The 17,196-nt window shown below is 39.8% G+C and overlaps 1 protein-coding gene across 1 annotated transcript; it reads right to left on the bottom strand.

The window, feature by feature from the left end:
• Positions 1–1,072: 1,072 nt before the first annotated feature.
• TMF1 (TATA element modulatory factor 1) lies at positions 1,073–16,692 on the bottom strand. The gene is made up of 17 exons (XM_021550891.3): positions 16,430–16,692; positions 13,187–14,424; positions 12,221–12,324; positions 11,230–11,356; positions 10,236–10,341; positions 9,446–9,588; positions 8,592–8,758; positions 8,287–8,443; positions 7,756–7,848; positions 6,978–7,134; positions 6,094–6,286; positions 5,778–5,847; positions 5,604–5,696; positions 4,679–4,789; positions 3,994–4,140; positions 3,567–3,692; positions 1,073–2,742 (listed from the first exon to the last, which is right to left on the bottom strand). The coding sequence occupies exons 1-17, from the start codon at positions 16,569–16,571 to the stop codon at positions 2,599–2,601; spliced, it is 3,318 nt and encodes a 1,105-aa protein (XP_021406566.3). The 5' UTR covers positions 16,572–16,692; the 3' UTR covers positions 1,073–2,598.
• Between the last annotated feature and the right edge of the window lie 504 nt (positions 16,693–17,196).

Genomic DNA, 17,196 nt, shown 5'->3' with positions numbered 1-17,196 from the left:
GTTCCTAAAGGAACTATCAGAGTAATCTATTCCTCATCCAAACCCACCTACATCCACAGAGGCCTTTCCAATCAGCAATTCAGCTCCCTCTGAACACTACACTGAGTAACCTTTAAATAACATTTCTGTACTTGCATATGCAATGAAAATGAGAGCTAAATTAGTTGCTTTCAGAAGAAATGTTCTAAAATAAAAAATTTAGACAAAAGTGCTAGAATTCTAATTCCTTTCATTTTGCATGTTACTCTTCTAGGCAATCTCAGTAAAAGCAAAGAATTGTGTTCAAGCAGACACTAACGTTTCTTCAAAACAAGCATACAATTAGATCAAAGATGAGCAAACCATGATATTGTAAAGTCTGTTACTTTTCAACAGCCACTTTGTTTTCTAAGGCTTTGATGATTAAGACACAGAAGGCCGTCTGATTTTCAGGTGATATTAAAGGTTGCACTACAAGGGTATATAGAATCCAAAAATAATCAATAAGAATATTTATATCTACTTTAGTAAATTTTTTTAAATCTAATACCTTTTCTGTTTTTACACTTAAAACAGTAAATGCTGATTGCATGTTAAAATTTCCTTTTTACCTAAGCTTTTCCTGAAAAACAAGATAGCCCAAGGCATTCTCAGAACTGTCAGTCCTTGAGGAATATAAAATAATTTATTTTTTTTTGCTGCTGCATTTGTCAGCCAAGATTGTAAAAAAAAAGTTGAAAATCAGGAAGTTATTGATTCACTGTAGTAGATAAAAGCTGAACGGAATTTCTAATCTTTGACCATCACAAAGAGTTGTTTTCTTAAGAAAAGGCTCAACTAACCCTTGTACATCATAATTCTAAATCAGTAAAATTCCAGCAAGTGCTTTAATATGGACTGATTTTTGTTTAGGTTTGATTAGTCTGGGATTTTCCAGAAACTCAAAGCAAACAACCATGCTTTAACATGAAGTGTTAAATTGTGAGGTTTTTAGAAGAAAAATTGTACCACCAAGGTTTCCAAAACTGAAATGAAACCAGAGAGTAATCCCCTCCCACCTCCCAATGAAAAAAAAAAAAAAAAAAAAAAAAAGGAAGAGAAAAAAGTATTTTTATTAAAGCAGTTAGAAATTTCTATGACAGATGGGGAGTTACAACAAAATTAGGTGTTCTGGCTCTATGGCTTCAATGAAATCTTCACAGAGTAATTGCCTGAATCTCAAATCAGACTAGGGTTTTCCATGAACATTTCCTTGCCTGTGTAACTTCAGTGAGGAATAAATCCTGTTCTCCCAGTGAGGAATAAATCCTTAACACCCATAGTAAATTCATATTACCAAGAGGCATTTTTCCAGAAGCAACTCCTCATCTTTCACATCCTTTGTGTGTCAGGCCACCAAATACCCAAGCAGGAAAAGAGTTCCCAAATTACAACGTGCACTGGTCTGGGAAAAAAAAAAACCTCTCCCGACAGAGGCACTGGTGTGATAAGCAAAGAATTTCAACTGCCCAGTATTTCACACGAGTAGGTTCTGAGATGCAGCAAAATATTTGCTCTCTGGAATGCGGAGAGGAAGACGACAGCTTCTTCTCAGCATTCCCAAGGGTCCCATTCAAACATTTCCTCTGACATTACCAAAAATGCAGCTCAACTCCAAGTCATGTGAGTGCTGCTTGACCAATACCTCGCTCAAGGAATGGCATGAGAAATACTCTGCAGCCACTGGAGACTTGCTCAGTTCAGAGACTAAGCCACAGTTCAGTTTTACAAGAAGTCTAACCCTTGCAGCTTATAAAAAGGAACCATGAGATGTGCAGCAAATTATTTTTAAAAAAATCTTCCTGCATTCTTCTGAACAGTTCTAGCTATTGTTAAAAATCAGCTACTAAATCTAGAACAGATATTTAACAGCTCAGATTTCTGGTTTTAAAAGTTGAACACATTTATCATTACAAGCAGAGCTGCTGTCTCCAGAGAGCACAAGCAATATAAAAGATGAAGCTGTAATTTGAAGTCTCATCTGAGTCTCACACTCTGCTTTAAAGGACTTAGTGTTATGCAGTCAGACTAATCTGATTTGTCTAAGAATAATCACCCTGACATGTTCAGATGTTGTAAGCACAAATCTAAGATTTCATGTCATAAAATATCCACCAGGAATGCTTCAGACAGCAAGTCCCTGATACTTAGTTATTAAAAATTATCTGATGAGATTTTAGAAAAACTCTTATGAACACTTGAGAAAGACTTCTAATGTGATTTTCATAGGTTTACAAAGATTATGAATCAAGGGCTGCTTTAGTACTACTCATGCCTTCCAGTGCTGTCTCACAAGGTAACAACCATAATTTCTGCTGTTTATGTAAAATGACCCACCATTTAGCAAAAACTTAAATAAAGGGATGACTGAAGAAAAAAATTAAATATTGCACAAATAATTTAACTGCAGACAGAACAGGACACTTAAAGCATTGATTCTTCTGTCAACATATGAACTCTATTATATAGTCACAATTTCTATGATACAGGGTTTTTTTACAAGACATTTAAATTCAGCATTTACATAAACAGTTATCTTTACAGTCTGTCACCATACAATGCTAACAGTTCCACGAGGAATTAATTTTGTCTTTGTTTCAAAAGTTCATCTATCTGAGTCTTGTACATGTTTTTCACATCTTCCAGATCCAGTCGGAGCTCCTCAGCCTCCTCTGCCTTCTCCCCATACATCTGGAGAATGGTGTTGTACCTCTGATCCAAATCCTGCAAGGACACACGGTGTTACCTCACTGGTTTTTATTCTCAGCTTCAAACAAGCTGCTGCTGGGACAGTGTTTGACACTGCCAGGGGAAATAAGTGCAGCACTACCTCATCAAAGTGTAACCACAGCGAAGCACACAGTAAACTCTTCAAAAGTACTCTGTGCTTTGAATATAGCTAGATTTATAGTCTAGATGTTAAAGGAAGATATTCCAAAGATCATAAAAATAATTAGTGCTGGCTTCAGAGGGCCCTACTGAAACACCTTGAAGTTCAGTTGCTATAAGCATTAAAAACAGAAAACTGCACTACAGGAATGAAAAGTTTGGGAAATGTTTAATGAGAAAACTGAACACTCTGTATTAAAAAATTATTCCAAAACTCTTCAAATATTCAATTTAAATTCTTAAACATTAGGATTCAGTTATTTGTCCTATTTCCTGTATATCTACCACACATATATATTCAATTTCTGCATTAACCTCAAACCCATGCTATCAATCAAAACCCTCCCTCTACTAAAAAATCCAGTTCCAGACAAGCTCCTAATGATAGAAACAAAAATGGTCTCTCTTTGACTTAGCACATAGTCTTATGCACAGCACATATTTCCAACAACTGTGTTTTGAAGTGACTCTCTAACATGGAGTGGGCATTTTTAGATTCTACTATACATATAAAAAACCCCCATCAAAACCCAGGCTCTCAGTCACTTATGATTAGAAACATATATATACTTGAATATATTCCTAAACTGATAGGACTACTCCTAAAGAAATGAAATTATTTACATTTTACGGTGGAGTTACACCAGAAATGCACTTACCTTTAACTGTGTGCGTAGTTTGGGTATTTCCTTCACTTTTTCTTCAAGTTCATCATTTTGATTTGTTAATTTAACCAGCTCTTCTGCCATTATTGATCGAGTTTTCTCCAGGTTTCCAATTTCCAGCTAGGGTAAAAACACATAACAAGGAGGAGAAGGAAAGAATTCACTGTATTTATAAAATACCACATCAAAACACAAGTATAATTAAGGCTTATTCTTAAGCCAGACTGTGAAACAACACAGCTCCACTCTTTCTCCTCAAATCTCAGTGTCCTGGATATTTTACTTTTCAAACAGATAGGTTTTCTGGATAGCTCCTTGCCAAAACAAAAAAGGAACCAACAAACCCTTCTTGTGCTCATCCCTACACAGCTGTGCTGTTTCACAGAATTCTCCTAACACTGACCAAGCTTTCTGAAGATACCTGTAGATGTGAAATCTCTCCTTCTCTTAGTTTTAGCTGTGACTGAAGGTTTTCAATTATACTTGAACCCGATCCCATCCTTATTGCATCATAGAGATTGCTTCCACTGGTAGCTATTGGTCCAAACGAGTGATCATGAGGATCATCCTACAGAGAGAAGGTTAGAGAAGCTGAAAATTAGACAAAAAACATGCCCATTTTGGAATCTTCCCTCTCCTAAATATGACATAACTTAAGATTTAAAACACACTGTGCTAGGCAAGCATTTCAATGCTTAAAGCTTGTTTTCAAAACAAAAGCTTGAGGTGAACAGGTACAATTTGGGATAGCTCCCCACTGGCAAGTTCTCCTGACACTTCTAGAGGTGCCATTTAACACTGGCAGCATGAACTGGACTGACAGGACAGGAGCAGCAGTAGGAGACAGCAGAGTACAGCAGTCAGTGATGCTGCCTAAGGAGCAGGGTTGTGCACTAAACCAGGAGTGCAAGGAAAAATAAATCACTTGCATGTTTTACAATCACAGATATCTTGTAAGCAGATTTTAGAGTTTCAGCACAGGATGTTACCTTGTCTAAGGCCAATACATTCTTGAAGAGTCATTTTTTATGCTATTAAAAGTTCTTGAGGAGGAAAGTAAGTGGGCTTTCAAGAAGAAAAAAGCCATTATAGATGATCTATCCTACCTGAGAGAGGAAAGAGGTCTGAAGACCTGCCATGTCCACCCCACTTATGGAACTGGAGCGGGACATTGATGGTGTACTTGATACAGTTTCAACTGTAAATGACTTTCGGTCCTTAAAAACAAACAGGCATCGAATAACACCAGTTAGAAAAAGAAAAAATATCCACAACATGCTAAAAAAAATCTATAAATAGCCTCCCTTTTTCCACCAACAACTATAGAACACTATGTGATAGATTTTCTACTTGTCCCATACCTAAAACATATGAAAGTTCAACAGCAAAGAATTTCTGTGCTGTAACACAGCCTATCTTCAAGATCTTGGACCTTTCACGAAATTAAGACAGAAGCTGCAAATTACACTGAAAAAAGGTTCTCTTTCAAGTAGCCAAGAGAGACTCAGAGGCAGTTTTGTACACCCAAATGTATCATAAAAAAGAATATCTCACACCCAGAAGAACATCTCTTAGAATGAATGTTAAGGACTTTTTCTTCTTTTCAAATAAAGTGTATGAATTAAATTCCAGGATTTTTCACATGCTAATAATTTACTGATACGTCTTCAAAACAGACTGGCCCCTTTTTCCATGCTAGCCACTGAAGGGGAAACCACTTAGATTTTAGGACTGGAGACAGTAACAAACAAACAACAGAAATAGTTTTACTGAATACTAACTGCTAATTAGTGGTCATGAATTTAATGACTAGTGAGGATTGCTCTGTGACTTGTGACTTCAGCTGGAAAACATGTGGAACATTACACACTGAAACAAAACAAGAATTCAGTGGAAGCAATGCTGGTAGTCTAAGCAAAGGAAATAAATAGCTTCAGAAGAAAAAGGATCCAAGAGTGCTCAAAGAGCACAGAGGAGTGTCTACTAAAATAAAGACAGTATCAATAAGACATAAATGTTAAGTTTTGGCACCTTCTCCTTTGCTGCTTCTTGGACAAGAACAGCCTTCTTTCTCTCCTGTTCAACCTTCATCTTCTCCATTTCTAACTGAGTAGCCAGCAGTGCCTGGAAAGAGAAATACAAGTTGTTAATCTCCTGCTAGCTCAGATTTCAAGCACAACAGATTAAAGCTGAACTAGGCAATACCTTTTCTTTCTTTGCATCTTCCAGGGTTTTTGCATACTCATCTTTGAGCCCTTCTAGTTCAACCTCATACCTACACAGAGGAAGGAAAGAGGTAAAGTTAAATAAGTATTCTCCATTCTATTCTCTGTAGATTCAGATGCTTTAAAAACAAACACAACTGCAAGGCTACAAAATGTTATGAATGTAACACTTTTAAATCTTTAGCATGAAACAAAGTCTCCTCAGCAACATTTTGGAACATTCTGCCAACACAGTCATATTAACAGTCCTTTTCGCTACATTCTGAAGAAATGCTGTTAACCAAAATTGAACTCACCTGCTGTTCTCATTTTCCATTTTCTTCAATTTGTTTCTCTCCACTTCCAGCTGAGCCTGAAGCCGGGTATTTTCTTGCCTTAAAAGACTATTTTGAGATTCAGAAGAAGACATTTGAATTTTATTAGCAAGAAGTTCCTCTGTAGCAGCCCGTTCTCTCTCAGCAGCTGCTGCCAGAAGTGTTTGAGACTCACCTAATGATAAGAAAAAAACCCATAAAATTTAACATTTTTTGATCAAATACCTAGAATATGAGTAATTTAGTTATATATCAAAGTTGAATTTGAGAATTTTTTTATATGCAACCAATCTGTCCTAAAAATATATCTTTTTTTTTTGTAAAGGAAATTAAATATTTTCCACATACAGACAATCAAAGCAATGCAGAATTAACAGATTTCAGACTCTTCAGAATGCAACTACAAGCTGTCTCCAGAAAGGATATAATTTCTTTAGGTCCACCTTTGGGCTTTTAATGTATTTTTCATTTAAAACAATAGGTTACTACTGTATCAAACAGTATCATCACCTATGCAATCAGGTAAATTATTCCAAACTTTACAATTTGGAATCTCAGCATCAGGCTCCATACTGTAACACTTTCAGTGCCTCAATGCCCTTAGATGCTGTAAGGACATGTACACCTTACCCCCTCCACCTTACAATTTTATGTTACAGTGTTTTACAGAGAACCAGTGGATTACCTGTCCAAGAACCTTGGCATAACCCCCCCACACCATTTCCTTACAGGAAAGCATTTGCTGCTCATCTCTCCTGATCCACCAGCTACATTTTGGGCAAGTGTTAAGCCCTTTACGTTTACCTTCACACATCTCACATCTTCACCCAGAGCCTCACAGTTCAGCAGAAGCTGAACCACCTTACCCAGCCTGTCAGAAAGGTTCTTTTCCAGTTTCTCCCAGGCAGAGGTCTGTGCTCCCAGCGTGGCCTGCAGGTTCTCTATCTGCCGCAGAAGGGGCCGCGTAGCAGAGGTGACACTTTGGCTCAGCTCTTGGTTCCTGCTCTCTGCTTCTTGGAGTCTCTGAAATCACAAATTAAATACCATTTAAATCCTATGATGGATTGAAAGATTCATACAGAATTCATCTAAATAAACAGCAGCTGCTTTACATTCTAAAATTACTGCTTTACAATCCAACATTCATGTGGTTCAAATTCAAAGTAAAGTGTGAAATTCCAGGAGAGAAGTTAAACATTTTTAGATACATAATAGAGCAAGGGCCCAGAAATTCCAGAGCTCTGGACATAATTTGAAACATTCTGGCAGCAGTATACACTCTGGCCCTTAAGAACAATAAAAATATTCTTAAGAAGAAGATAAAGAGTCATTCAGAAATGCATTTGCCATGAATTTAACACAACTATCACAGAATTAATGCCTATATTTTGTCTCTTTTTAAAAAAGGACAGTATTCCATTTAAGAGGCATCATAAAAAATGATGACATTTTTTCCACTATGTGATTTAAAAAAACATTTCCATTAATATTTTTGTTGCTCCTCTGTAAAAGACAACCATTGCAGGTAACAAGGAAAAGAAAGCCTCTCTTTCAGGCTGTTCATGTCATGGTAGCATTCTATTTTTGGGTATTTAGAAGTCCTCCTTGCAGATGCAAGTTGGCATCATCTGTTTGTTCTATTACCTGTTGTAGTTCACCAATTTCCTGCCGTAAATAATCTTCTTTTCTTGCTGCCTGCTGCTCTGCACGTTGCAGTGCCAGCCTCAGGTCTGCTACCTAAATAAACACAAAATTGTTACTAAACTCTTGCCAAAAGTTATTCCTTGCCACAGTCCCACATCATTTTCAGTGTTAGATAGGATATGTTTGTTTACAAGTAAAAGCTTCATTTTTGCACACACACAAATAGTTACATTGATTTATTTATCATTAAAAATTCTAAGAGTTAAGAATACTACAAATTTAACATAGAGTGTGTCAAAATAATTTCATTTAGACAATTAAAATGATAAGTACTTTTAAATAAAATTAGTATTTTAAATGTTAGCACAGCCACCACTTAATATGGAACAAGTTCCACAGGGAAGAAAACCTCTGAGTATTTGCTAAGTACACAAAAAACGAGTTCCACCTGATCCATTACATCAGGTGTACACAGCACCTCAGGGCAGTCACTTGTTCAGTTAAGAGTTTATTACTGCATTTCAGACCCACCTGAATGGCCAAAGCTTCCTGCTGCTGCCGAGCCTCCTCCTGAGCCTTTTCCAGTGCTAACCCAAGCTCTTCCTTTGCCTTCATCTCCCGACTCAGGGCTGCTTCCTGAGCCTCACTGTCCTTTGTAGCATTAGCTTTATGAAGATCTGCAAGTTCCCTGGGGAGAAAGAATAACCAAACAATTAAACAAACCCCAGTGCATTTAAATGCCACAGCAACTTGGAAAATAACTTTGTTACATGTAAATATTTCACGAGCATTGCAGAAGAAAGAGCCACAGTGTGAAGGTCAGATTGCTTTTTTACTTGTACGCGCTGTCGAGTGCTGCCTGCACACTCCTGTTCCTTTCTTCAAGTTCCTCCACTTCTGCCTGAAGTTTAGTAAGGTCCTTTTCTTGTCTCTCCACAACACTGTTCAGTTGTTTAATGCTGTCTCGATGCTGCTTCTCAAGGTCTTCCTTGCCATCAAGCACCTGTCAGGGCAGACAAGAAACATGAAACAAACCCCAGGACATGGGGCTGACAACTGCCTGCCTGAGGACAGTGACAACAGAGGCAACCAGTTTGGGATAAAGTGGCTAAACCCACCTAACACTTGGCACAAAGACAAAGGTTTTGCTTCCCTGCCTTGCCCAGAGGAGGGAGCTGGTCTTCACCACAGCTTCACACAACTCCACATCCTGGGTCTGAAATTAGTAAGGTCTTGACTCAATCACTAACCGTCCAAATTTTGGTGGTACAGGTTTTCCAGCTCACATGGTAACAGTAGTGCAAGTGCAAACAAGCAGCTGAGAAGATCCCACGCTGCAGTTTTACAAGGAATACAAACATAAATCACAACTCAATGCTCCAATAATGTGAGATGGTAAGACCCTGGCACAGGCTGCCCAGAGAAACTGTGACTACCCCATCTCTGGAACTGTCCAAGGCCAGGCTGGATGGGGCTTGGAGAAACTTGGGATAGTGGAAGGTGCCCCTGTCCATGACAGAGGATGGAACTGGATGAGCTTTAGGCTCCCTTTCAACCCAAATAATTCTGGAATTCTATGAAATAGAGAAGTCTCCAGAAAATAAAAAAATATCAATTTATCAAGAGCCCTCCAAAAAGGCAATTTTGCAGCTAATATAAAAAGCTTTTAAAAAATTAACAAATATCTCACCTGTTTTAAATGCTGCAACTCCTCTTCCAATTCCTTAATCTTTTTGTTCTGTTTTGTGTTAATATTTTCTCTCTCTTTCTCTTTGGCTCTTAATTTCTTAATAATGTTGGAATTCTGCAGCTGCTGTTTGGAAAGCTTTTCTCCTGTGAAGAAATTGAACATGAAGCTAGTGCATATTGGTGATATTCTATGAATTCTCTCTACTCACACCAGCCTTGCTCTTTAGTCCCATGAAAATAATACTCCAGTAATATGGAAATACTTATTCTTAGAATTTTTCATGCAAGTTCTTAAGTTTAAATCTTTCTTATCCTGAGATACCATTGCTACGCTGAGCTACAATGAGATAGGAGAGGATGCAAAATGCTTTGAAAATAAAGCAAGAGACCTCATCATGTTAGAAAAAAAATAAAACTCTCTTCTCATTTAGGGTCTATATTTTACTTCCAAAATTAAGAAGTATTAAAGGAGACACTGTAGAAATGCCATGATCAATGCCTTTGTTAGATTTTTTCCTGAATGGAACATGGAATGTTTCTCTGCATGTGCAGATTTTATCTCTCAGCACCTTTTAATATAACTTGCAAGAAGCACCTTTCCAGCCACCTGTACTTGGCCTGACCACTCCTGTTGCTCTTTGCTATTCACTAAAAGCTTCAAACATTCAGAAACATGCAACATGCTTAAAATTTAGCACTTTTTCCCCACATAAAGAAGGACTGTAGGCAAGGTCAGTACATTTCAAACTATTCTACACATTTTTACTACCAAAAAAAAAGTAAATTCTCACCTTCCTCCATTAATCCTTTGATTTGCTCTTCTTTTTCTTTCAATAATTCAGCAGTTTCATTGGTATTAAGTCTAGTAGCCAATTCCTCTTTAACAGTCTTTACTTCCTAAATAATAGGATAAAATACTTAAGACTGTTTATTAAAATACATGGAGGGAAAAACACTGAGTGAGTTACACTGATCACCTTTTACTTCTGCCCTTCCTCTCACAAGATTTGGCTTGGAAAACAATTTAGGTTGGAAGGGAACTCTGGAGATTATCTGATCAAAACAGATTGCTCAGAGCCTTATTGCACCAAGTTTTAAAAACCTCCAAGGATTGAGACTCTGTAAATCCTCTGTACAATTTGTTCTAACTTCCCCATCCATTTAATTTTCTTGAAACTTTTGTAATAAAGAAACACCAACCTGTCCTATTCACACATAGCTACTGAATAATTTTTCTAGTTCAACTCACTGCTGTATTAACACAGTGACAAACAGCTGAAAAATATTTGGTTTGCAGTGAGATTTGAGTTTCCTCTTTGCATTAAGCTAGAGAAATGAAATGCTGTGACACCAAATCAAGAACATTTAAACCCCATAAACTTTGCTGCTGTAGATTCCTTTGCTCGTTCCAAATCAATCAGTCATCAGCCCTTCATTTTCCTCCCAGTTAATCCCCTAAAGAAGCCATTCCCATTCTTCACCCCTTCCTCACATCCCCAGGCCATTCTCCCTCACCACTGCAAATACTTATTTGGTACAAGGTGAATGAGAGCACAAATTAAATCTCTTTTTTTCCCCAATTAAATGAGTTCCCCAAGCTGGTTCACAGCATGGATACAAGAACACAGATTTGAACACCAAGCAGCCTGGATGGCTGGAAACAGCTCATGCTGGTTACTAACAGCCTCCTGCTTTTCCCTGGGTTAATGTTAGCTGTTTTTCCTCAAGAAATTCAATTGTGTCATAAACTAATAAATATTAATTTCATAAAAAAAGCCAAATTACCTTTTTAGCTGCATCTCTCTCTTTGCAGGCTAGTTGGAGCTTTTTCTCAGCATCTGCAATTCGCTGAGCAAACTCCTCTTTAAGAGATGAAAGGCTGCTGCTCTCTTCTTTCATTCTAAACATTTCACTGCATTTAAAAGGAACATTTCAGAACAGTTGCATGGGTATGTGACACTCCAGATGGTTTGCAACAGGTTGTCTTAAATGCTTTTTAAAAGTATTTTACTTGTATTACACATGATAAGCTAAAGTCAAAAAACCTCACATCTCTCTCAGAAGTCCTAATCAAAGATCTTTATTTTCAGTATTCAGTATTTTACCCATGAAAACAAATAAATGCTTGATTTATCTATGTTTTGTCCCTTGATAAAGTCCTTTTTAGTTAACCTTTTAAATTAATAATATACATTATACAAATGGTAAATTATTTAATTTATTTTTAAGTTAGGATCAATTTAGTCATTAAAAAACAACACCACATATCAGTTCATTTTTTAACTCAATATTTGATCAATGAGCTGGTAAATACAACTTTCCATTTTTCTTCTTTTAACTTTAAATAAATTAAATAATAATTTCAGTTTTTTCCCTACAACCAGCCCTTTTTCCATGGTTTCCCTGCCTACATTTTAATCAACAAATTACTTAGTAAATCAGGTTCCTCCCTCTGTATCAGCAAAGTCAGTCTCTTTTAATAGCTGAATCCAGTCTTATACTAAAGATCTTTATTTGTAACCAAGACTGATTCTCTACATTTGTCATTCCTAATGCTTGCTTCCTAAAAACTCTTCCCCAGCCCCTTCTCAAAGAAATAACACGTCTTTAAAAAAATCCCATCACAGCACAGGCCATCACTATTGCCACCTTTCACAAACAGAGCACATCTCCTGTAACCGTTGTTCCTGTCATAAAGCTCCTTGTTTTATCTATTGTCTAAGATTTTATTACAGCACAGTCACAGTTACAGCACTGAGTGTATTTTCATACTTACTCTTTGAGGTTATCATAAGCTTCTTCCAAGCGAGCCCTTTCTTTACTTGTGCTTAATAACTGTACTTCCCTCTTCTCCAGCTTCTCAGTTAATGAATCAATCATCTGGACAAAGTTTTATAGATAAAGATCAGATGAGTGGGACAATTAAAACACAAGAGGGGCAAGGCTTTCTGTTTCCCCCACCTCATTCCTTCACAAGATTATTTAAAATTGAACTGGTCAATGTTTCAGGAATTTGAGGCAGAAGTCAATGAAGGTTACCATGTTTCTACCACACACCTGAGCATAAAGACACCTAGTTTTTTTTCTACAGGAGTAGAAATTCAACTAAATCAGCACATGTGGCTCAAGTAAATTCCTCAACAAAATGATCAGCAGTGATATTTAATTATACATGAAGTTTTTAACTAGAGCTGATAGCCTATAAAACTATGGCTTACATTAAGCATTAAGACTCCCAATGTTCTTTACAGAATAATTTTTATGGGAAGGTTTTTTCTGGGAAACATTAGCACAAAGCAGCAGAATAGCCTCAGATGAGTGAGGAAAACTTTCACCCAGTATCAAAAGCTCTTGGCTCACATCTTCAAAATAATTTCTTAATACCAGATTTTGGAAAGATGAATATAAAACTAACAAAAATACAAGAAAATATACAAATGTAAACACCAAATAATTAAAATAACACATTTGATCTATGAGACTTCCTGTTTGCCACCCCTATTCACAATTCACAACAATGACAACCAGGTGGATCACGTAAAACCCACAACTATCTGATCAGAAACTTTACCAGTACTGTTCCACTGCAGGATATCAGGGACAGTTTTCTACAGGGTCAGGTAGTTCAGCATCGATTAATTTATTCAAATAAGCTGATATAAGAGATACAGGACAATGTAAGAAAATGTCAGAAGTCTCATTTGCAATTAAAAGGTGTGTTTGCAATATATGTTTTACTTACCTTTTTAAGCTCTTGCTTTTCAATGTCCTCTTCTACCAATTGTTCCCCAGCATCCTGCTGGGGCTCGGCCTCCTCCTTCACAACCTGTTCTTCAATAGTTTGCACAGCAGCAACCAAAACAACATCTGGCTGCTCAGAATTAACAGGGGTTGCACTTCTCCCACTCTCTTCCATCTCAGCTTCCTCAGCATGTAACACAGGAGCATCATTTAAGTTTTCAGACTTATTTTTCAGGGCGTCAACCGTTTCTGTCTTTGGCACGGAAGGACTGGCAGCAGCAGACGCTGAAGCAGAAGCCCTGCCTGATAACTCATCATCTGAATTGATTTCACTGACACTCCTGCTATCCAAGGACTGCACACTGAATGAATCAATTCTTTCAAAAGCATCCGAGGAGCCACAGCTCTCAGTCATTTTCTGGAAGTCATCTAAGCGATTGTAATCCGCACATGCAGACGTGGATAAGAGTTGGAACGACGTCTGCATGAGGTGAAGGCTGGATTTGGAATCTGCAGCTTCTTGTCTGGAACTTACTGAGCTCTCACTTATCACACTTTCGTGGTCCAGAACTTCAATATCACTAGTTGTGGAAGTGCCTGAGGAGAAGGTGCTGATGGGAGGTGATGGGGTATTGCTTTGTCTGTCCTCAGTCTTTCTCTCCTTCCCTTCCAAACCCAGATCTTTCGTGCCTGCTCCAAGGGGTTGAGAAGTGCCCTCGGGTGGAACTGCTGCTCCATCCCCTCTTACACTGGATTTTTCAGTAGGAGAATCTTCAGGTTCTTCAAAATTTAGAGCAGACACCTTTTTGTCAGTAATTTCATTTGTGCTTGCTTCATGCTGGGCATCAGATTTAAGCACAGCATTCTCTTCTAATTTCTCCTTGGGAATATCAAGGCTTTTCAAGTCCAGGACATCTACGGAATCCTTCACCTCTGCCTCTGCTGTCGCTGGCCCTTCCAGCTGAGTGGAGTGTTGAGACTCCTTTAAAGTGCTTTTCACCTCCTCTTTGGGTCGCTGTGATTTGGCTGGAGGTTTGGACACCACTGGGCTTTTCTGTATACTCTGAACGTCTGTTGGGGAGAGAAAGGCACTGAAGAAGTTTTCGGATTCATCCACTACCGTCCTCCTCACCGGCTTTGTGATGGCTGTGGGTGATACTGGCTGATTCTGGGGTTCTGTATTTGAGTTCAAGCCCCAGGAAGATGTGTCCCATCCTCCACTTATGAGAGAATTTGTCCCTAAAAAAAAGGAAAAAGGGAGATAGGCAAAAAAACCCACTTTGAAAGCTACAAGCAAAAGCAAATATGGCCTCTGCTTCCCTTGAGTGAAAAGAGTCCAGGAAAAACAACCTGAAAAACTGTAGTTAAGAGAATTATACTGATTTTAAAAGAAGGAAAAAATTACAAGGCCTTAAAAGTTATCTGCAAGTAGCACATAAACACTTCACACACCATTACAGAAAACAGAGGGGAAAAGCTTTAAGTATTTGCAGAATTTACACTGTAAGAAGGTTTCTTGCCCTTCAGTTTCTGATAGAATTCATTTTTCCTCAAACCAAGCATCAGCATGGAGCTGACAACAAAATTCAGCAGCAGCCCAGCTGAGAATTTTCTTCTTCTGTAAAGAAATACTGAATTGTTTGGTTCTGAGGCTGCCCTAAAACAACATCAACAATTCCAATTATTGTATTTCTTGCAGATTTTCCAAGACTTGTCAACAGCAAGAACAAGAATTTCAGCATCAAATTACAGTACCATCTGAAGTAAGAAGGAGAAATCAAAACACAATATCCAATTTGGTACCTACAAACATAATCTGTGTAACATAACTGTTTCAGGCTTAAAAACAAACTCACTCTATATGGCAGCATCTATTAAAAATGCTGAGTTACAATATTTAAAGCTGGCTTCTACTTTCAGAACAGTTGATAGCTGTTGGCCTCAAATCTGAAATCCAGATAATTACTGTTTTCGTTGCCCAAAATACTACAAACGTGTGATTTATTACTACAAGCATCTGACTTTTTAATACCTTGTCCATGATTCAAGAGCTTCAGAAAAAGCTGAGTTAACAGTAAATTCAGAACATATTTTGACATCTCTTAAAAATGTTTTCCCTGAAAACCAGATGCAGGCTGATCTTTGCTGTTCTTCTTATGAATTACAGAACTACCATAAATACTAAGATACTAATAGAATTTTAAAAGTTTGGACAAGTCTAAAGCTTTGAGAAATTAAGCATGACAGAATTTTCTATGAACAATTTCTGCATTTTAAGATGACATCAGACTACTTACATTTTGGTTGGACAAGAGGTCTTTAAAGATTACTGGACCTTCATGTCACAGTAGTGACATTTGTCCCTCAAAGGGACAAAAACATCCCAAACTGACCTTTGCTGAGAAACCAACTTGGAAAACATTTTCAGTTGTTACAGCTTTCAGTTTTCAGATATCTCAATGCTGTGGTTTCATCTGGAAATAACCTCCTTCTCTGAATACATATTGTTTTTCTAGATATAGGTGTAACAGATTCCAGATGTCTTTGTTTCCCATATCTTTATTAGTAGTAGTAGTATTATCTTTAAGATGTTATTTTGGGGAGAGTTTTTAATAAGAGGGCTCCTTTTTGCTCTCTCCCTTCCAAAGAGCAGCTTAGGTTTGACCATTCCTTCAGGCTCTCCATTAGCCCACACACAGGGAAGACACTTCCTCATAACCATGACAACTTTTCTACCAGCACATTCCTTCCAACAGATGTTGGAGGATTATGAAGTGGAAGCCACGAACAATGGAAATTTCATTTGGTTCACATGGACCAGACTTTCAGTTTCTACTCTGCCGCTCCTGTTGCAGAGAGTGAATCCATGCAAGCCTCTGAAAGGAGTATTATTTCGCCTTTTATATTGCTGAGCAGTTTTCACCAATTATTACCCCCTCAGCAAAAAAAAGCATAACTAAATAAGGCCTCGAGAAGCGGGGATATGAAGCTCAGCGCTACCCATGCGATAAAAGCAGGACGCTGGTGATACCAGCCGGGCTCGGAGCTGAGCCTGCCCCGGCATCGTGTCGGTGTCACCCGGTACAGGGGCGCGGGAGGGAGCAGAACGTGGATTATTAAACCACAGGGAGCTCTAAATTATAAAAACCAGGGCGGCTTTGGCAGGGTGGGCGGTTAAACCTCCCCAGGGAAGGGGGAGGCACAGGAGGAAACACAGGAGGAGGCGGGCGAGGCTCGCCCTTACCGTCACCGTAGTCGGGGATGACGGCGTCGGGCCAGGGGGTCTCCTCGGCCTGGATGTCCAGCACCCGGTCGATGGATTTCTGCGCCTGCGACAGCGCCTGCTTGGCGAAGCTGGAGAGCTGCGAGGCGTTGAACCAGCTCATCCTCGGCGGCTCCGCAGCGCCCGCTCGCCGGGGCCGGGCCGGGCGCGGCGCGGAGGCAGCGGGGCCGAGAGCAGCCGCGCAGGCGCCGCCGGATCCACGTCGCACCGGGCCCGCGCAGCCGCGTCCCGCCCGCACGCCCGGCAGGCGGGGCCGGCCCCGCGCCCGCCCCGGAGCGCTCCGGCTCGGGGCCGGCCCCGCGCCCGCCCCGGAGCGCTCCGGCTCGGGCCCGCCCCGGAGCGCTGCGGCTCGGGGCCGCCCCGGAGCGCTGCGGCTCGGGGCCGCCCCGGAGCGCTGCGGCTCGGGGCCGGCGCCGCGCCCGCCCCGGAGCGCTCCGGCTCGGGGCCGGAGCCGCGCCCGCCCCTGAGTGCTCCGGCTCGGGGACGGCGCCGCGCCCGCCCGCGGAGCGCTCCGGCTCGGGGCCGGACGGACTCAGCAACCGCCGGTGCCGCGCCCTGCCATGGGCACGCACAGCTTCTGCGCCCAGCCCCGGCTGACCCGGCCGGGAGCGCTTCCAGGGATCCAGGGGCAGCCACAGCTTCTCTGGGCAACCTGTGCCAGCCCCTCACCAGAAAGAATTTCTGAGTATCTAGTTTCAATTTCTCCTTTTCCAGTTTGTACCTTGTCT

This window comes from Lonchura striata, chromosome 12 (genome assembly GCF_050655825.1).
Source record: "Lonchura striata isolate lonStrDom1 chromosome 12, ASM5065582v1, whole genome shotgun sequence".
NCBI lineage: Eukaryota > Metazoa > Chordata > Aves > Passeriformes > Estrildidae > Lonchura > Lonchura striata.
The sequence above is the reverse complement of the archived record's forward strand: the minus strand, read 5'-3'. Positions and strand labels throughout refer to the sequence as shown.

Bases quoted from the DNA above. Each gene is read 5' to 3' on its own strand.
- TMF1 (XM_021550891.3), bottom strand. From the start codon at position 16,571: ATGAGCTGGTTCAACGCCTCGCAGCTCTCCAGCTTCGCCAAGCAGGCG. The intron at 10,342-11,229 runs GTAATTTGGCTT...CCTATTATTTAG, and splicing joins AGAGAGATGCAGCTAAAAAG to GAAGTAAAGACTGTTAAAGA. The intron at 7,849-8,286 runs GTGGGTCTGAAA...GTGTTTATTTAG, and splicing joins AGGAAGCTTTGGCCATTCAG to GTAGCAGACCTGAGGCTGGC.